General features: G+C 38.8%; 3 protein-coding genes and 1 non-coding gene across 5 annotated transcripts; 2 read left to right on the forward strand and 2 right to left on the reverse strand.

Annotated features, from left to right (window-relative positions):
- Positions 1-214: 214 nt before the first annotated feature.
- LOC122047271 lies at positions 215-2,702 on the forward strand. Its single transcript, XM_042608434.1, has 7 exons — positions 215-521; positions 592-678; positions 753-989; positions 1,303-1,482; positions 1,693-1,746; positions 1,869-2,015; positions 2,213-2,702. The coding sequence occupies exons 1-7, from the start codon at positions 315-317 to the stop codon at positions 2,615-2,617; spliced, it is 1,317 nt and encodes a 438-aa protein (XP_042464368.1). The 5' UTR covers positions 215-314; the 3' UTR covers positions 2,618-2,702.
- A 1,334-nt stretch (positions 2,703-4,036) lies between these two features.
- Positions 4,037-6,077, reverse strand: LOC122047272 (GDSL esterase/lipase LTL1-like). 2 transcript variants are annotated; one of them, XM_042608436.1, is made up of 5 exons: positions 5,777-6,077; positions 5,566-5,693; positions 5,216-5,458; positions 4,893-5,145; positions 4,037-4,503 (listed from the first exon to the last, which is right to left on the reverse strand). In XM_042608436.1, the coding sequence occupies exons 1-5, from the start codon at positions 6,039-6,041 to the stop codon at positions 4,346-4,348; spliced, it is 1,047 nt and encodes a 348-aa protein (XP_042464370.1). In that variant the 5' UTR covers positions 6,042-6,077; the 3' UTR covers positions 4,037-4,345. The 2 variants fall into 2 exon arrangements, with proteins under 2 accessions (XP_042464370.1, XP_042464369.1); XM_042608435.1 differs by having other exon boundaries at positions 4,037-4,520; positions 5,777-6,076.
- A 4,051-nt stretch (positions 6,078-10,128) lies between these two features.
- On the reverse strand, positions 10,129-15,172 carry LOC122047273. Its single transcript, XM_042608438.1, has 3 exons — positions 14,812-15,172; positions 12,077-13,752; positions 10,129-10,536 (listed from the first exon to the last, which is right to left on the reverse strand). Exons 1-3 carry the CDS (start codon positions 15,130-15,132, stop codon positions 10,335-10,337), a joined length of 2,199 nt encoding a protein of 732 aa, XP_042464372.1. The 5' UTR covers positions 15,133-15,172; the 3' UTR covers positions 10,129-10,334.
- A 615-nt stretch (positions 15,173-15,787) lies between these two features.
- LOC122050022 lies at positions 15,788-15,877 on the forward strand. Its single transcript, XR_006131242.1, has one exon. It is a non-coding gene; the product is annotated as a small nucleolar RNA snoR128 (small nucleolar RNA).
- Positions 15,878-20,934: the final 5,057 nt, after the last annotated feature.

Below are 20,934 nucleotides of genomic sequence, written 5' to 3' on the forward strand. Positions count from 1 at the left end.
TCTTCACATATACAAATTACAAAAACTATAAAATTATACTCCCGTTGACTTTTAGTAGATGTTCGTCTTCGAGTAGATTGTTGACTTTTTTTGAAATTAAACACTACTAAATTTATGTTGATTAGTGAGGTGGCAGTTAGCCCATTGAAGTTGTCATTAAGTCGGTAGGTCAAGCCTTTACAAAGAGTCTTCAATCCCACCATTTCCTCTTCTCCAGTCCTCCCTCCTCCATGGACGCCCTGGAGCTCGCCGTGGCGCCCACCTTTCGCATTCATCTATAAACCGTCGTCACCCGTCGCACGACAACGAGGACCATGAAGACGATGACGACCGTGAAGGACGCTCACCTCATTCTTCTTCTTCTTCGTCTTCTTCTTCTTGTCGTTATCTTTTTCAGCAGGGATGTCTTAGCTCTCGCGACGCCGTCCAACCAGACCAGGCCAGCTGTGACTTCGCTCAAGCTCGCTAGGATTCAACGTCACTTGGAGAAGATCAACAAAGCCGGAGTTAGAAGCATCGAGGTATGCATATATATAACGAGTAGCTGCGTTCTTGGCGTCGGAGTTTTTGATGAGCTAGCGCGATGAGCAGAGTCCTGATGGAGATACCATCGACTGCGTTCCTCGGCACCGGCAGCCGGCGCTGGATCACCCGCTGCTGAAGGATCACAAGATCCAGGTACGTGCCGCTTCCGATCGCGATGTCATCATATCTATCCTCTGTTTTTTTTTTCATTCTTTCTTTTGTTTCAGAGAGCGGCGGAGAGGCCGAAGGCAGCGAGCTCCGGCGGGAGCGCCGCGTCGCGGAGGGCGTGGCAGGCGTGGCACCACGCCGGGCACTGCCCGCGCGGGACCGTCCCGATACGCCGGAGCCGCGTCGACGATGCTCTGAGAGCCAAATCGCTGTTTCACTTCGGGAAGAAGCCGGCGGCGCCGCCTCTCGCGCGGAGGGCCGATGCGCCTGATGTGGTCAGCGGCAACGGCCACGAGGTGAGCCTTCTGCTGCCTGATTCCTTCAATCAATCTCGTTTCTTTTGAGAAGATGAAGAAGAAGTAACAACTCAATGATTTCTTTATATATTTATTTATTTATTTGGTTAATTTTCCAACGAATGAAGAGAACTCAAAGCAATACTTCAAAAGCACGCATGCACTGAATGAACGATAGAACACATTCATTAGGGTTAGTGAAGCAAGGGAGGAAGAAGCTATCATGACTCACATGCATTTATTCACCCTTTTTCACATATATTCATCCATCCATCCGTCCAAATAAACAAGCAGGAAAGCTTCTTTTTTGTAGCACGCAATAGCTTACACGGACACAGTGGACGGAAATGGAGAGTTCTACGGGGCCAAGGCGACCATCAACGTTTGGGATCCGTCCGTCCAAGGAAACAACGAGTTCAGCCTCTCCCAGATCTGGATTCTCTCGGGGTCATTCGACGGCTCAGATCTCAACAGCATTGAAGCCGGTTGGCAGGTAATTAATTTGATTTAGCTATTTATTTATTCATTTGTTTTATCAAAATTGGACGAGCATTAATGGAGACCTTCACTAATTTCCACGACACATATTTCCATGCCCAGATAATAAATGCCAGAAAAATAAAATGTTTAATAATTAAATAATTAATTTCCTAGAAATTCGAAAATTGTGGTTTTTCTGAACCTTTATGTTTGGTTTAGTCAGGTCAGCCCCGAGCTCTATGGAGACAGCCGGCCGAGGCTCTTCACCTACTGGACAGTGAGACCTAAAAATATATATATATATATATATATATATATATATATATATTATTATTATTATTATTATTATTATATTTTAAAATAATAATAATTATTATTTTTAATTTATTGTGTAAACAGAATGATGCTTATCAAGCCACTGGGTGCTACAATCTCCTCTGTTCAGGGTTTGTGCAGACTAATAATAAGATTGCTATTGGAGCTTCGATTTCCCCTGTTTCTTCCTTCAATGGCAGTCAATACGATATCACAATCCTCATTTGGAAGGTAAATCCTAAAGAATAATATGTTTGATCGCCATCAAATCATGTTTGCAGTCGATTATATCATGAACGGAGTCAGAAATTTCATATTCAAGACGGAAGACGGGTCGTGTCTAATCGATAAATGTTAGGGGTGTTTTGATAAAATAGTTTGTTTGATTTTGTCATTTTAACCCAATAGTTTGTATGTATTTGGATTAGGACCCGAAGTTGGGGAACTGGTGGATGGGGTTGGGTGACGGGGCGCTGGTGGGGTACTGGCCGGCGGAGCTGTTCAGCCACCTGTCGGAGCACGCGACGATGGTGGAGTGGGGCGGCGAGGTGGTGAACTTGAGGCCGGACGGTGCGCACACCGCCACCCAGATGGGCTCCGGCGGCTTCGCTGCCGCGGGGTTCGCCCGGGCCAGCTACTTCCGAAACCTCGAGGTGGTCGACGCCGACAACACCCTTGCCTCCGCCGGCGCCGTCGCCACGCTCGCCGAGAACTCCAACTGCTACGACATCAGGAGTTTCGCGGGAGCCGGAGACGACGACGACGACGCGCACGATGGATGGGGGACCCACTTCTACTTCGGTGGTCCCGGTAACGGGCCCCGCTGCCCGTGATTGGTTAACCATCATTTTAGTGTTTTTAATTTTGGATATATGTATAAAAAAAATTATCTCTCTAGATATTTCGTGCATGTTTTGTGAGTTCTAAATTGAAATAATATATAACTTAATATTTTTAATTGCTTTTCAACTTATTGTTAGATAAGAGAGCTTTCATTTATTTATTCTTGAATGATCATAAATAATGTCGTTCTAGGAAAAGGGAGGAACAAAAAAATGGAAAAGATGAGGAACTCATGGCAATTTAGCCATGATAGTGAGCTCGGGCCTGATTACGACTGATTGTGACCGTAATCTCATGGCTCGTTGCCGACTCACGGTGGGCTTGGTCCATACCACAAGCTTGTGGCTAGACCTCAATCGCAATGTGCAATCCATCTGAGGTTGTCTCCCACTTTTGACTCGCAACTAGTTCACAGCCATGAGCTAAACTAGTTTTAGTTGTTGCACGCTTGCAAGCTCATTGTTGGCTCGTGATATAAAAAAAATCATCAAAATTGATTTATGGATAATGATCATGTCCGAGAGTGAGTCGACGAATGTTGGGAGGGTGGCGTTCACACTAATTGGATGTCGAATGAAGACGTGGACCTCTAACAAGCTGAGTCTGCAACCACAAGTCGTTAGTGCCGAGCCAAGGAGGGGTTCCCCGGCAATGACCCTCTGACGTTCAAGTCAATCGCCGACAAACGAATGAAGAATGAAATAGAGAAGGAGCAGCGTACTGTAGCTACAGTAGTGAACATACCTCCGTCGAAGCCTAGGATTCCTTATATAGGGCTTTCGGGAGGCGCGTGCATGCTTCTTGAAACATACCTGGAAAGGACGTATCAGAAAAGCATGTCTGATGTCATACCTTAACAACCTGAAGCATATCCCCGACGTGACAGTGGAAGCTTCTACCGTACGATTCTCTATCTGACCATGCCGCCGACCGTGTCGTCTGTCGATAACACTGGTCCCCAGGAAGATATCGTCAACTACTCTTTTTGTCTGTTACTAGGCCGAGCGGGAGAGCCGCTCGACTAGTTTAAGGTTTGGGTGATATAATAGTTGGGTCGAGCGTCCGCTCGGCCGATGACTTGCTACTTTGCTCCGCTCTACCGAGCGGGGGAGCCCTGTCTGTCGGGTCAAGGCGGCGTCCACTGCTTAGCCGAGCGAGGAGACCGCTTGACCTTCGTCCCTCCCTGCTTTGAGCTTTGTGAGCGTCGGAAGCTTGATGTCTGATCGAGCTGTCGAAGTATCGGATCGGCTACTCTTCCTGCTGATTGGGATGGTAGTTCGCCCGCTCAAACGTCTGTCTAGGACGTTGACCACTTTGACCTTCTACCGGGAGAATCTCACCTTACCACCGGATCAGATAAATTTCAAATTGATTCTATATTAAATAAATAGAAAAAACTTTGATCCATCTTTAGGATAAATAAACCATTAATGACATCCATATTCCTCATTGAAACCAACACACCACAATAACCAAGTTGCCACAAGCACATCCAAATTGACCTAATTCCATTAAGGTCCATCACTCACAACTAATCCTCTCTTGTAATCTCCAAAACTATACTCATAAACAAGTAGCTAATTATTCAACCTTATTACTAATTACTCGAGCTAACCAAATCGAAACTCATGATCATGACCTATCGATCGAGATGATCAAATCAAGTGCGAGCGTCCATAGCAAGGATGGAACTCAAGTTCATAGGGCTCATGTACTCCTCACTTCCGGTCATGAATTGGCTCACAATGATGCGATTTGCTCGTTCGCTCGGGTGGAATGCATCCCAAAAGGCATAGATGTCTCGGTTCGGACATAGGTTTGACAAGAGAGTGCAAAGTCCGATTCCATTGTAGGGTCCTTGGCCGCAACAAGCTATCTTCGATGTGACGAAACCTAAAAGAAAAAAACAAATATATTAGAGCCCTTTGAGTTATTTTTTAACAAAACATATTTGATATTTTTATAAAATTAAGAAACAAAATTGCCATAGAAGGTTGAAAACGGTAAAAAAATATGCTTCTTCATATATCATATTAAGAGGACCTACACACGCATATATGTACATAGAAAATTCATTTTACGCCGCTCAGATTTTACTAAAACTCTCTCTTATCATCAGTATTATCATCATATATATACTAAAGACCTTAAGTAAGGAGAATATTTCAATATTAATAAAGTCTTGAAGTATTTTGAAAAAATCTGCTAAATTTTAGGGGCCAGTTTAAAAATTGTCCGGGTGAATTAGGGTAGGGTTGTAAATACCAAAAGCCTGAGGGTTGGTTATGAAGTCCATGTTCATCTTGTAGGCGTTGACGGCGACGAAGACGTCGGCGCCGACCTGCGCGTTGAGGTCCCCCAACATTGCGATCAACTGCGGGTTGTACATGTCCGCAACTCGATCCAGCTCCGGGTCGCACTGGCCATTCCTGCTCCTCAGCGCCAGCTCCGCCGGCACGCACCCCAGCGGCCCCACCCCCGTCACCATCACCCGCCTCGACCCCAGCTCATACAGCCTCTGCTCGATCACAAGCATTAATCAGCGACGGAGAATCTCCGATCATCGTCCAATGGAACGAGGAGCCTACCATGAGGACCTTCTTGTACTCGGAGATGAGGTAGCGGACGTAGTCGGGGAGGGAGAACTGGCGGGAGCGGAGGGAGAAGGGCACGAGGTAGTAGTTGTTGACGAAGTCGTTGCCGCCGAGGGTGATCAGCACCAGCGCCTCGTTCACCAGCTGCCCCGCCGCATCCGGCCCCACCACCGAGCTCAGCCGCTGCTGGTACTGCTCGAAGTAATGCAGCTGCTTCGTGATCCTGATGATGTTCGCCTGCGCGCACGCAAACGAAAAAACAGAGGACGACGACGACTCTGTCGGTTAATTCGATTTTCCATGTAGAAGAAGAAGACGAAGAAGAAGTTGAGACGGAGGCTGACAAATTGGATTCCGGTGTCGTTGAGGATCCCAACGCCGGCAGACGCAAAGTTTGCACCGATCAAGAGCCGCTCACCTTGGAGCTCAGGGCTCAAGTACGGCAGCGTGGACTCTGATCCAATGTACTCGCCTGAGGAATTGACCGATACAAACATTAATTTGCAACGACAATTTCAGAAGAAAGCGGGTAGCGGTCGGCAATCTACACGTAACTGACTATGTCAGGGACGTTCTTGCCGTTGGAGAAGCGGCCAGTGGCGCGGTGGCTCGGCGTGTCGATGCCGTATGGGGGCTGGTCGGCGCGCGCGGTGGTGGCGAGGTAGTTGTTGTTGCCGTTGTCGACTAGGGAGTCGCCGAAGACGAAGAAGGCGCGGGCAGCCACCGAAGGAGTCGGAAGCGAGGTCAGGGTGAGGAGGAGGAGGAATACGCCGGCGATCGCCGGAGCCAGGAAGGAGGTGGTCAAACCGGCGGCTGCCATGGCGTGTGGGGAGATGATGATGATGGATGAGAAGGGAATGTGATGAAAGGTCTGTATATATAATTCGGAGACCATCAGATTTTGAACACTGCATTTTAAATATTCCTCCACCAAATTTGATGGTGGAGAAATTAATACACTGATGGAATACATTTTCATCAATTTTTTTTAACAAAATATATATGGTAAAATGTTTTTTTTTAAATTGATATCATATATTTAACTTATGTCATTTTATCAATTTTATAAAAGAATTTTTATAAGGATAACTTAAAAAAATACTCCTAACAAGATTTTTAAAATTTATTTTTTAATTATAATTTTAAAAAAAATTTTGATTTGATTTAGGACAATTAATTTGAAGGTGATTCTATAATAATTTTCATTAACTATTATGATAAATTAAAAAACACTCGTAACATATAAATCTAACATTCTTAAGTTGATTATCCATTAAAAAATTCATATGACAATTTATCAAAATTAAGACTCAATAAAAAAAATAAAAAATTATATTAATCGAAATATTTTGATTTATATGAATCGAAATATTTATATTTTTTAATTGTATTATTAAATAAGTACAATTGAGTATCTGAGCTATATGTCAGCCGTCAATCATGAATTTGATTTACAATGATTTTAGATTCGATCATAAATTTTTCATATATTATACAACCATAAAGTGGAGATAAGGAGGTTAAGAATTAATTGGGAGAAGTGTAGATACCTGTATTATTAAATAAAATAAAAAAATTAATTATTAGAAAACTCGTATACTGAAATAATTGACTAGTGAAAAAACACTAGAAATCCTCTGATCCATAAATTACGGATCAAAAGATGATCCATTGTATGAGGACCTTTGATATAGATGAACCTCACTTTTAAATAGATAGGGTTCATCCAAATCAATGATCTAAAAAGATAGACCATCCTCTGATCCACAATTTGCGGATCAAAGGATTCGTGATCGTGAAAAAGACTCTTCAAGGATGATTACATTTTTGCAATTTTGCACTTGTGTTTCTAGTAATTAGACCTTGCTAGTTCGACTTGTTAGCTGGGGTGGCCTTATTAGCCGTAAGGTAACAACGACTTGGTCGACCTAACCTAACCCTACTCACACAGAAACTATTTACTGAAGTTCACCTACAAATTCAAACCACATTTAATGATCAACATCAAATCTACTGATCCACAACTCATTTTTGCAGCTATTTATTTCCATTGTCCCTTATTTTTTTTTTCTGAACACTGACATTGTCCTTCCATGAGAAACTTGTCTCTGTATGATTTCTGCTTCAGTTTCCTCGGTACTTCTTTTAGATCATAAGTGGTGAAAGATAAGTGATATCGAGTGAATCACAAAGTCTAAGAACAATGCTATTTGATATCGAGTCTTGCAGTTAACTGCCGTGAGGTGGATGGGCATGAATTGAATGTGTTGAGCCATAAGTTGATCAGATGAACTCACCGACAGGAGTAACTTAATTGCCTATTTGGAGTGGCAATCAGGCGTGTCTGGGACCGGCCGGACCGAGAAGCATAAATTGACAGTGTGACGCGGGAGCCTATCGAACCGAGAGTTGTCGATCGGATCCTCGAAAACACAGACAGTAAGTAGTAACTGATAAACAGCCTGTTCGGTGCTAGTGACCACCATGCATGCGCTGTGCCCAGTAATGCCACCGACCAGCCCAACTGCAACTTCATGCTTTAAAAGCTTTGCTGCAGGACACAGAAACACAGAAACAAAACACAGAAGACAGAAAACAGAAACACAAAGAACCGAAAACAAAAACAGGTCTGAATTTCATATGAGATTTTAGATTTCTACTTGTGATCAGGGACAGCATTTAATGCCACACCCCGAGAGATTTAGGTGCTATATATGTGTGTAAATCTAGGTATCAAACAGTAGATTCTCTTATTAAATTTGAAATATTATGAAAAAATTTAAAAGGGGGTGTGAAAGTCCAAATTTTGGAATTGCAGGGGTATTTTTATATGCATATTGTCGGGCTCGATAACCTTTGTTAGTTCCATAGACGCGAGTATGGCAAACAAATTAAACCTCAATTTATAGAGAAAATATTAGTTGAGCTCAATCAATTGACTCACACGGCGGCTCAATCAAATGTTTCAACTCACTCAACCGGCTGGTCAATTCACTCGCTTTGATTGGTTCGACTGTCTTTAATGTTGAACCCATTTAGCTCGCTTAGATATGTAGCTCACTCGGTCTGCCCGAATCACTTAGCCCGCTTGGTCCACCCAATAGTGTGCTTTGTGGTTCGAATCCCTATTACGTCTTAATTGTTGCACCATGCCGTGAGAGCAGATCTAAATTCACTTTTAATTGCCATGATTGTACAACCATAATGGAAATAAAAATCATTATAACCCCCATTAATAATAATACTTATCCAGTTACCCTAGATAAATTTTAAGATTCAATATTATTAAAATATTGTAATTATAACATATATATATATAGAAGTAATAATATTATTTGACTTAAATTCTTTTTGTGCCATATGTTATTTATATATTGGTATTTGACTTTGACCTTTAAGATGTGCTCATGCTCCACTATTTTTTCTAGATTTTTTTGTTTTGATTAGCTTCTGCTTTTAAATTTTATTTATTTATTTTTAAATTAAGGGAGTGTTTAGTTTATTTGTATTTTCATTCTCATTTTCTAAAAAATTACATTTTCCAAATTTTTAGAAAATGACTTTTTCATATTGTTCATTATCTTAAAAAATACTTACTCTTTTTCTAAAAATGAAAATGTTTTTTTTATTTTCTCAAAAAATAAAAATAGAAAACAAAAAGTAAAAACTAAAGGCTCTCTAAATCTTAAAAAAACTTTTCCAACTAAATAAAGACTTAATATTAAATGAAAAATTGATTTAAATCCCAAAGTATCCTTATAAATTTTAAATCATTAACATATTTTTAAAATGTTTAAACTCTTAACCATGTTATCCTTCCAATCAACTTTTTTTAATTGACACCGAATATTATGTTTAAACCGATTAATTTTGATATTGGGAATGATAGATGCGACTGAAAAATTGATCCTAATCCCAAAGTATCCTTACAAGTTTTAAATAATTAAAATATTCTTTAAAATGTTTAAACTCTTACCATGTTATCCTTCTAATCATTTTTTTTAATTAGCACTAAATATTCAATTTATACCGACTAATTCTGAGGATTGCTCTATCAATTAGAAAGCGCTAGTATTTTCCTTGAGAAACTGCCCTGCCCTGCCCTGCCACTAAACCCTACCAATCCTTCCAATCATTAATTCTTAGTCCATGACAATCCAGGAAATCTTAGAGCAACAATTTTCTCAAATGTAGAAAGTAATACAAGAAAAATCATATAATAATTTAAATAATTAAAAATATAAAAATTGAATGAGAAAAAATTAATAACTAAATAATATCTCTACTAAAGATAAAATTTTGCTTTTCAATTATTTTTTGAATATAGTTAAAAATTTTATCTCATTCTTCAAATACCACGAGCGACATGGATGCGATGTAAAATACTTAAGAGAGGATTTCAAATAGAACAAAAATCCTAAAAATCAACTTCTGAATATGCATAAATTGAACTTAGAATTTACTTGGTAGGCGAACAAAAATCTTTTATCTGCATGATTAAATCGGGTGAAGTTTGAATACCTGAATTATAAAAAAAAACAATATAGAAATTTGTCATCTCACACAAGCTGAGTTGATCAACTCGGAAAAGGATCTCACGTGTCATAAAATTAAGATACGCAAAGATAATCATTTTGGATAGATTAGTATTAAATATCACTTATCCATTAAAATTAATTCAAATATATTTCTAAAATAAGTGTCAGTTTGAATGGAAGAAAATGCAGTTATAAAACTCCAACTTTCTATTGCAAAATTAAAGAATATAAGACGAAGCAACATAAATGCAAATAATGTCACATATAAATCAAGTCAAGAAATAATAACACCAGCAATGTTTGGATCAATTTCATTATTTTTTGTTATGTTGCTTGAGGACATGCATTTTAAGGCTTCAAAACTAAACATATCCAATCCAACAACCATATGATTATCGACAGTGAAAACATGCATTGACTATTGTTCATAAAAGCAAACATTTGAACTTCAAATTTACAAACTGATGTTTTCTGTAATATAAAAATGGAACAAAATGATATAAAATGCGTCCGACTGAAAAAGGATAGGGTGCTTGTACCTGCATAAAAGAATTGGTGTGGCACAGAAGAATAGTTTAGTTTTTTTTATGCTTCTCTGGGATTGAAAGCTCATCTGCAAGCATGAACGAAAGATCATGCATCTGTGACACCAACTTCTCCGCATTGGATTTAGCATGCTCTGAATTTGAATTAGCATCTAAACTTCCAATGTTTTCATTTCCATTCCATAAAATAGAATGAGGATCCAAGGCAGTCTTCTTGTCCACTTCATTGGTTCTAGAAATAAAGTAGATAAATTGAAAAAAATGCGGCAGGCTTCAAGTATGACTTACAGGCAATGTACACATGCATTGAAGACTCAGCAATATGTTGTCCAATCTCAGCAAAGACAAGTATACAAACTAACTTTGAATTATGTTTAGCAAATAAATCTGGAAAGATAAAGAGGAAAAATCAAATGCAAAGGGTAGAGGATCGACGGTACAAACTGGGGACCAGCAATATCTACTAATTAATCACCACAATGCTCAGTTGCCAGACTGCTGATAGCATGAGAAAGGAAAGTGAAATTTAGAGAGTGGAATAGGAAATGTATGAAGACTCAAGAAAGGTGGAAAAGGTATGAGTTAGAAAAATCAAACAGGTAACCATGCAAAAGAGCAAGTGCACAATTATTTTTTACCATTTTCCCCACAAGTGTAACTCTTTTTTCCTAAACTAAAAAACTTGTAATTAATAATAGACTAGAAGAGTTATGAGATCTAACGTTTTTTTTTCTCTTTCACTTGTACTCCCTTTTAACTTCCAATTTGTTTTGCAAGCATACCCTCCATCTCACTGTTTTCAGGTTAATTGTACTGATCCTGATCTCATAACCTTAGTAAATACAGTAACAATTCTGATCCTCCAATCTTCATCTTGAACTAAAAAAAAATAAATCCGCTATCTTAGCGGTCCTCCTACTGCCGGCCCCACGGATATGAAGGGAGTTCATCTTGAACTAAAGCTACTATTAATGCTGGCTACTGGTATATAAGGATAGAAATCATGTGAAAATCTTCAAGCCAGTTAATAAATTATTATTATCTGTCAAACTCATATACTACTTGTGGATTACCATCATTTCTCTTTCTTCATCCCACCATCATTAGCTGTCAAAGACCACATCTAGAATGTCAAAAGCTAAATGATTGCCCGACACTTTTGTTGGCAGATTCAGCATTTATCATTATGCTGATTCTTTACTCGAATTTTGTTTCGTTAAGATTCTGCAAAAATCTTTCTTAACAAAAATTTTCAGCTGCAAAGATATAGTGTACAACTGAAAACTCTGAAAAAGAAGAAGTGAAAAGTCGAGATAAATGATTAAATATATCAAAGTGCTGACTACAAACCATTCTACCCTCCTCTTTCCTTAGGCGCAACATTTACTGCACTTTTCTTCTGTTTTCACTTTTTCCTTTCTGCATATTCATTTTAATCCGGTTCTGATACTCCAGGTAACCATCAAAGTTTACACAGTAACTTAACAGGTAAAATCAAACACTGTATAGCTTGTGTGGAAAAGGATGGAACAGAAACAAGGACAGGAGTCTGGAAGCAATAATAAGATGATAATCTGAAAGATGTTTGAACTTGATATGACTACTGCAGTTTATATTGTCAGCATGAAAGTCTTCTTAATATGAATAAAATCATAAGACTGCATTTTCCAAACCAATAATGAATCATTTGCTATTTTCAATTATCCTCATTGTGATTTTTTTATAATTTAGTTTTTTCCTTTAAAATAAACTACTAGCAGGTAAAGGTATACCTATCAAATGTCAAAACATCCAGTTGCCTGTTACTCGCATCAGAGTGGTGCTTTTGTATTTCCACCGCATCATCTGTCTTCATACCTTGATGGTGAATTGAATTTGTTTCTGAGGGATGCACAAATACAGGAACAATAGATTGTTCTCCATGATCAGATGAACTTTCTCGTACCTCCACAGAGCTGGTAAAATCTTGCCAATCATCAAACTCATCATCATGCCCATTTGTGGATTCTTTTTCTTGCAAAGGCCAAGTATCTATTGACTTTGTTTCTGAAGTTAGATCAAGAAATGTAGAATTAGACTGAGATTCCACAATCAATGATTTAGCTGGGACTTCAGCAAAGCTAGCAAAATCTTGCCAATCAATGGAATCATCATCTCCATGAAAGGGCTTACTCTTGTCCAAATCCTTTGTGCTGCTGGTAGGCCAGGAACTAACTGCATCTGTTTTTAAAGGATCCTTAAATTGGAGGATTCTATTTTGTGCTTCTTGATAGATTGCATCTTCAACTGCAGCACCAGAACTGCTAAAATCTTGCCAAACATCAGAAGAATCATCATGACCAACATCCATGTTTATCAAACTATCAGATCTTGTATTGGAGCTCATATGCATTGGAGTGACAGACTTATTTAATGCAATGTCTGATTGTGTCCTATGAGCTATAGAACTTTCCTGCTGTCCTAAGCTAGCAAAATCTTGCCAATCATCAACAGAATCACTTTTACCAACTACTGTTTTATTACTTTGCAATGCATTTTCACTGCTTTCAGGGAAGAGGTAATCTGACTTTGTTGTAGGAGAATCTCCAAACAGGTTCATTACAGTTCTATTTTGCATACTTGATGAAGTTCTCCTTGCTGAGCCGGTAAAATCTTGCCAATCCTCAATGGAATCATCCGTCAGATTATTTTGAGTAGATGTGTCAGATTTTGTGATGCTGCTTGGAGGCCATAGATCATCTTGAACAGAAAATCCAGAGATACTCTTTATGGCACTATTCCCTTTATCAATGTGAGTTTCATCTTTGAGTGAATTTGAAGGCTCTATTTTTGCACTCACGATGGGCCAAAAATCATTTTGAAGTTCTTTGTTGACTGATGTCGGTGGACCTGACTGACTTTGAATTCCTCCAAGTGCTTCTATTTTCTCATGTTGGTCTTTAGTAGCTTCAGTTATTGCAGCATTAGGAAGACTGCTAACTGAAGAATCCTGAAAAAGTTCAAGTGATTTGGGACTAACAGCAGAAGTGCCACTAGCAGGATGAAACTCAGCATTCCAGGCACCGAATGAACCATCAACATTACTGCTATAAGTGCTTGTTTTCATCTCTGAAGTTTGAAGTTTCCCAAACACATTAAAGGCTTCAAAAGCAGAAGACACATGAGTTTTTGCCTCTCTATTCTGCCTTGGAATAAACTCATCATTGAGATCCGGAGCAATAGAAGATGCCTCTCCCTTTCTTTCAGGAAAAAGATTATCAAGATCAACTCCAGTCAAGGTTAAAGCAATTGTATTGGGGGCAGGTGATCCGCTCGTGTCATCAATATCCTCCTTATCTGAAGGCCATTTTAATACAAGGTCCAAGAGATCAGACAAAACTAACTCACTCTTGGGTGTGTCCTGACCCTTTTTTGAACCACTTGTCTCCATGTCCGGTAAAACAGCTTCCTGCAGAATGGCTCAAGTAAATATGCTTAGGTGTTACCTGGAAAGTTCAAAGCTAGCAGTATAGATATCACTGTCATTAGTTGATCAGTTATCAACAATGTTCAATCCCTGTTCCTTCACTATTGTTGCCAATTACCAATTCAATAATGAATGAGCCAGAGGTCCATTCATCCAGAAGTATATCTGAATATAGTAAAGAGTAACTTTTGATCTACCATAATATTAGATAAAATAATTATTGATATTAGTACAATTTCGAGTTTGGAATATGATATATGAGCTAATGAGTCCTTAACAAGGAGCATAGTTTTGTTACACTATCATAAGGCCAAAAAATACTAAGGTAACATAGAGCATCAAAAGAGACTACTAGATACACTTAATTCATTGTCAAAAATCATCATGTTAATCAATGCTTCTCACCACAAAAGGACAGATATCCGAGAACTTGGATCACACAGTTCAACCCTACATCATTTCAACGTGAAAGTTAACCATTTGAATAATATTCATCTAGGATGCCAAACAAAAGTAAGTACGAACCCAATGACTTAATGCATACGCAAACTTTGAGATATTCAATTTGTCGTCTCTTCCATTATGCATGGTTAGAGTAAGCGTGAAACACATGATAAAGATCACAAATTTACAGAAGATATGAGAGCTACAATGCAGGTCAGAAAATTTTTAATTAAGAAAGATATTTCTGTGTTAACACTGTATTTTTCTACTTGTTGCAAATATGAAAGAAAATACATCTATTTTCTTAATTGACCAATCAATAAGAAACAAAGTCATTTATTAAAAAAATAAATAAAAACAATTGTTGATGCTCTCAATCTTAAATAAGAATTGGGTGTAGAACTTTTCCTTTCTTTTCATGATTTTTTTCTCTTTCCTGCGAGTCTATAGCTCATCCTTTCGAGTTGAACGAGTAAGCAGAACAAGAATTTCTTCAGAAAAAGCAAATTTCATCAAATATTCATCGATAGGCTCGCAGAAAGTAGCTCATTAGTAAAACAAGAAAGGATTGAGCCCAAAGAAGAGAAATTTACTCACAGATCCATCCAGCCCGAGGAAGTCGAGAAGCTTTCGGCACCCAACGGTGGAATTGAAGGAGATCGAATGAGATGAGCCTTCCTTCCCCCGATCGTGGCCGCAATAGATACAGATCGTGGACTGCAGGCCACGGAGGAGGCCGCCGCGGCACCGTTCGCAACGGAGGGAGGGAGAGAGTTCCGGATCGAGTGCAGCAACCGCGTCGCGTATGGAAGGAAGTTGCGGCGATGAGTCGGCCGGTTCATTGAACGACAAGCCGGCCTCCCGCCGGAGACCCTCTTGGAGTTGCTGGATGCGAGCCGACGGGATCTCGAACACCATGAATTGGAAGTTGGTGAGAAAAGGGGTCGAATTCGGATTCGGTGCCGATATATGTTTTATTTATTTATTAATATTCATGAACAAAAATATGTATATATTCATCAATAAACTATTTTATCAAATTTATAAATAAATAAATAAAATTTTAAAATAAATAAATTTATAATATCAAACCCATTAACCAATCAAATAAATTAAAAATATAAAAAATTTAAATAATAAAATAAATTTAAATTAGAGTTAATCATTTTAATTGTTTAATTCATTTTTGCTCGTAAAATTTGATGCTTTCCTCATTTAATATAGATTTTCAAAAATACCCTTAGAAGTATGAGAAATTGAGCAAGCGTCCTTCTTACTTCTTCACTCTATAAATAGCCTCCCATATGCCCAAATAAATTTAGGGTTTACAGTTCGTTGTCTTCCCCAGCCGCGACGCTTCTCCTCACGTCCTCTCTATGTTTCCAAGTGCTCCTGGTGATGCTTGGATCAGAGAATGCGACGGAGGAGGATGAAGAAAATGGTTCGCTCGTCGTAAAGGCGTCTACGCCTTTCCGACACACCTATACATCATGGCGAGCCCTTCTATTCTTCCTCTCCCTTTTTTAATTGCTCAATTTTTTTTATAGTGTTTTTCGATTTCGGGATGATTAAGTTGCGGTGATGAATCTAATTTTTCTATCGACGGCATTTTCGGAATGCTTAATGGGATGGGAAATTAGTTCCTGTGCGGTTAGCTGAGCAACGAGCACAATCAGTCAATTTTATGGTGTACTTTGTTGATTTCTTTTCGTCGAGATTTTACCTAACCGTTTGAGATCCAGTTCTTTTGAGCGCAGTTTTCAGTTTAAAAATTCTTCATTTCCCACAAAATTGGTCGATAGTGCAGATTTGTATGTATAAAAATTGTCGCCTTTTTCAAATATGACCGGATTTTTGTGGAGGAGTTTTGCACCGCTAGATACCTTTAGTTAATTCTACCACTTAAATTTGAAACTTTTAAAAGAAGCTTTACACTAATTTTGCTTCCAATATCGTTAATTTTCGTTGCAGATTATCTGATCTGAAAGTTATCTAAGCGATATGTTAAAAGAAGGATTGTTTAAACCAAGGGAGCACTTTCATGAGAAAAAATTTAGAGTAGAAGAAGAGTTATGATTCTGTGGCTTATCGATTGAAACAGTGGATAGTTTCAATCGATTGGAACCTCCGCGGATCATCATGGATTCAATTCTTCCATGTCTGTTCTTAATCCTGAAAGTTTCCTAAAAAGAGGCGACCTTGCATTGTAATAGATCTTAAGAGTTTAATTTGATAAAACAAATGTCGATGGCATTTGGGAATTTAAATTATTTATAAAATATAAAATTAACGATTTTCCATATGTTATTTACAAGATTAATAGAACAGATAAGTGAAAAATAAGCAGTGTCCATAATATTTCTTCCAGCTAAATTCTATTTTATTTCGTTTGATAAAAAGAGGTAAAAATATAAATTTATTATGGTTTGATTTTGTTCCAGCCCAGATTATATTTTGAATTTGAGTTATCTAGATTAAATCGGGTGGGTAATTCTTATTGAAATTTATTTTTAATCCTCGTTAAACTCTAAATTGGTTTATACTAATTAAATTATTAAATTTGTTAACTTAATGGTCCCTAGTGTGATCACATGGATATATTAACCATAGGAATTCTTTGCGGGGAGCATTATGGGCTAATGTAGTATGGGGATCGTATTGGAGCCTCAAGTAAACTATATTTATTATTTCGATTATATTTGCAAGTATTTTTAGGGTACAAATTATTTTTATGGGATTCCTTATAATTTGGATATGTTATTTTGGAATCGATCTATTAGGGATACGACGGTAAATATAGATACTCAGGCGTTAAGTTCAGGTCGTCAGTCAAATTTAAGGTCAAGTAAAATACGTTTTTATTTCCTATTAACAACTTTTGTTTGTTTTAACTTTTTAATGAATAAGAATTTACTTCATCGCTCTCCGTTTTAATTAAACTCCTAATATCTTTGTCCTTTTGATTTTTAAAATTGGTTTCTATCCTAAATTATCTATAACCATGCTCATCAAATGGAGTTTAATATAGTAATCAATTATGACAAATAATCTCTTAGCAGCATCATATTTAAATGAAATCTTATTCTGTTTCTACATAAACAATTGGGAGAAACAACATAAAGAACATGTATATCCAAATGAATGAATTCTTTCATATGTCTGAATACATAAAGAGATTAATATAATAATATGAAACATATCAAAAATGTATTTTAAAAATTTAAAATTCACCATTAAGCCAATAATACAACTATTTATATACATTTTACTGCCAACTTTTTTTTTTTTTTTTTGCCATTACTGCTATGTAAAAAAATATAATTTGGTGGCATAAAAATCTATATGCTGCATCTTCCCACTAGTAATCAAAGAACTTTGTTAGGTTACAATATAGGAATAATAAATCGATGAGTGGAATAATTACTAATAGAAAAAATAATACAGTTAAATAGAAGACAAATAAATAACCTAAAAAATCATTTACTTCAAAATCCTTCTTTGATCTAGCTAATAAACACTTATTATCATGAATTATGGTCCTATTTAGGTTGCCAACTTTTCCTCCAAATAGTTGAGTAATAAATTTGGACTCTATGCTCGTATCCAGATCAACTGATTGTCTTACATGGGTCAGTCGTTGTGAACGGAATTATAATATTGTCACCAAATAAGAAAAAATGAAGGCAATTGTTAGAATCTCTTTAAAACTAAATCTATTCTGGTACTACTAATAGGTATTTTAGGCATCTCAAGTTATGGAGCAAGTGAAGTATTTTTAATCTTCTCTTTTTATCTAATAGCCAAGTTTTGTAACACTTCATCCAATATTGCTCTTAAATATGTCGGCAAACAACGAGAATCAGATTACTTGCTTCTCTTGCTCTTGCTCCCTATAACCTTCTTTATTTTAGAGGTTTTTTTTCATTTCTGGAAAAAAAAAAAAATTAACAATATAGTAAAAATAAATTAATTTATAAGTCATACCATCAAATTTAAAATATACAAAATTTGGTATCAGATTACTTAAATTGAATATATTATTCAATTTATTGATAATCACTATCTTTCAATCATTCAATTAAAAAAGATAAAATACAAACACATTTATAAAATTGTAAATAGAAATCCAGAACTCAATTTTATTCCAATTAACAATATTAACAATACTAAAAAATAGGATCAATTTAGCCAAAATTATTTTATTTGTAATTCATACAATATAAGTACAACCCATGGAAAATTGGGCATCAAAACACTTAAATTGAATTTGTTATTAAAATATTCTTAATGTTTCAATTATGTCTCAATTATATCCCTAAACAAACAATGAAGATCCAGAGAATGCTTGAAGATTATTCATAACATAAGTAGCATAAGCTTAGAATACATAACATAAGCATATATGTTTATCTCGATACATCCATCAACTTTCATTACAAAAGAAAAAAAAACTACTTAGTATCATTTCTAACATCAAGAACTTTCAATTATTGTTGTATCTTATCTAACATCCTTGCAACCTTTAAACAATGGGTACTGATGAGGTGATAAGGAGGGGCTCACCCCCACGGAGGAGAGCTGTCACGGTGGAGGTCAAAGTCAAGGCGGTCAACGCTCAGATATGATCGACCGGTCGAACGATCAAGTCAACACTCAGATATCATCAGTCGGTCGGGGCTACTACGCTCCAACCGGGGGGAGAGTGTTCTGATTTGACCTCACCTTTGATATAGGGAGGTGTCAAAGGACCGATGCTTAATGGAGTATTGAACGCTGGACGGAGGAAGAAACGATGTGCAGAAGTCGGGCCGAGCAGCTACCCCGCTCAGCCAAACAACAAGACTCGACAGGCAGAGTGGAACGTCGGCCGAGCAGACGTGACACAGGCACAGTGGAATTCCAACCGAGCGGACGTGACACAAGCACAGTGGAGTTCCGGCCGAGCGGACGGGACACAGGAACAACGAAGTTCTGGCCAAGCGGCCAACCCCGCTCAGCCTAGCAGCATACTCTCTCTCTCTAGTATCCATCGACATCCTTTTGGGAATTAGTGCCGCCGACACTGGGCATGGACAACTAGAAGATCGTACGGCGGACGTTTCCACTATCACTTCAGATATATGTTCGACCCGTTGAGGTTCTATGTCAGAGACACTTTATTAACAAATCTTTTTAGGGGAAACTTTGGGAAGCGTGATTACCTCGGGGAGCGTGCATGCACACTACAGGAGTTCTATATAAAGGGGGGTCCAAGCATCGACAGAGGTATGCAATACACGATAGACACTGTTCTCGCTACTGTTCATTTTGCTCCGCTTTCTACTTCATCGTTGGTGATTGACTTGAGTGTCGGAGGGGCAACGCCGAGGCCCACTTCCCTGGCTCAGCACTGATGTAATCTGTGTTGCAGATCCAAGCGGAGTCCACAGGAGGTCAGCGGGAGCGCCACATCCCTGGCTTTCCATCTCATCGACTTTCAGACAGGATCATATTTGGCGCTGTCTGTGGGAACTTAACCTGCATCCGAGTTGAGAAGATGGAGGACGTTGGACGACTCACCATCGTGACGCTCACCAAAGAGGAACTCGACATGCTCGTGCAAGACTGAGTAACAGCAACAACATGCACTACCCAATCGGCTAGTGCAACAGCCGGTGACATTGGCAGCAAGAGGGTCAGCGGGACTGGAAGACCGATTGTAACCCATTTCCATATGCAAAATAGAGGTCCGACCGGCATGCAATGGGAAGCGCCGCCCGCGGCCATTCCGTTTCATCGCGCCTTGCTCTAAACCCCCTCAGAAATAGCTCAAGCGAACCAGGAGAGGGGTCATCTTTGGACGGCGCTCCCGTTCGGGATGCGCGAAAAAGAAAGGCGCATAGAAATCACGCATCGCCCAAGCGGATCAATATGCAGTTCTCTCAAACGATCTTGAGTGACCCTCTACCCCTACACTATACCCCACTGGCGATCAGGGAATACAACAGAATGATCAATCCATATGATCATCTGGATAAGTTTGATAATGCAGTCATGCTGCAACAGTACACGAATGGGGTGAAGTGCCGAGTATTTCTCACTATGCTCTCCGATTCGGCACAGAGTTGGTTCCGAAGACTATCAGACGGCTCAATACGAAGCTTCAAAAACTTCCGAGCTGTATTCCAACACCATTTTACCAGCAGTCGACGATATCAGAAGACGAGCGTCAGCCTACTTGCCATAAAGCAGGGGCCCAAGGAAGCATTCCGAGTGTACATTAGACGCATTAACCAAGTAACCATGGATATTCTCTCAGTCGCATCCGAGACAATGATGAACGCCTTCACTCAAGGGCTCGTCAAAGGAGAATTCTTCCGATCATTCATCAGAAAGCCGCCCAGGGACTTCGACCACCCGCTCAGGAAAGCCAATGAATATACATAAATGTGGAAGAAGACCAAGCGGCAAGGAAGAAGGAAACGCCGGCCGAGCCCACGTCGACTCCCGAACGATGATTGTCGAGCAGCCATCAGCCGCCAAAAGGGCCAAGGGAGGAGGGAGCACGACCACACTAGGAGGTTAGGACACATGTCGTGCAACATGTGGCCTCTAGTCGGCAGAAGGCAACAAGTGGCAAGGTATGGACGCCAATGTTCTAATCCTTCCACCAGTCGGCAACGCACAATACGTGCGACTGTTATGATTTGACACCGATTGATAGCCGACTGGCGCCGAGAG

The sequence above is a fragment of the Zingiber officinale genome, chromosome 2B (genome assembly GCF_018446385.1).
Source record: "Zingiber officinale cultivar Zhangliang chromosome 2B, Zo_v1.1, whole genome shotgun sequence".
Lineage (NCBI taxonomy): Eukaryota > Viridiplantae > Streptophyta > Magnoliopsida > Zingiberales > Zingiberaceae > Zingiber > Zingiber officinale.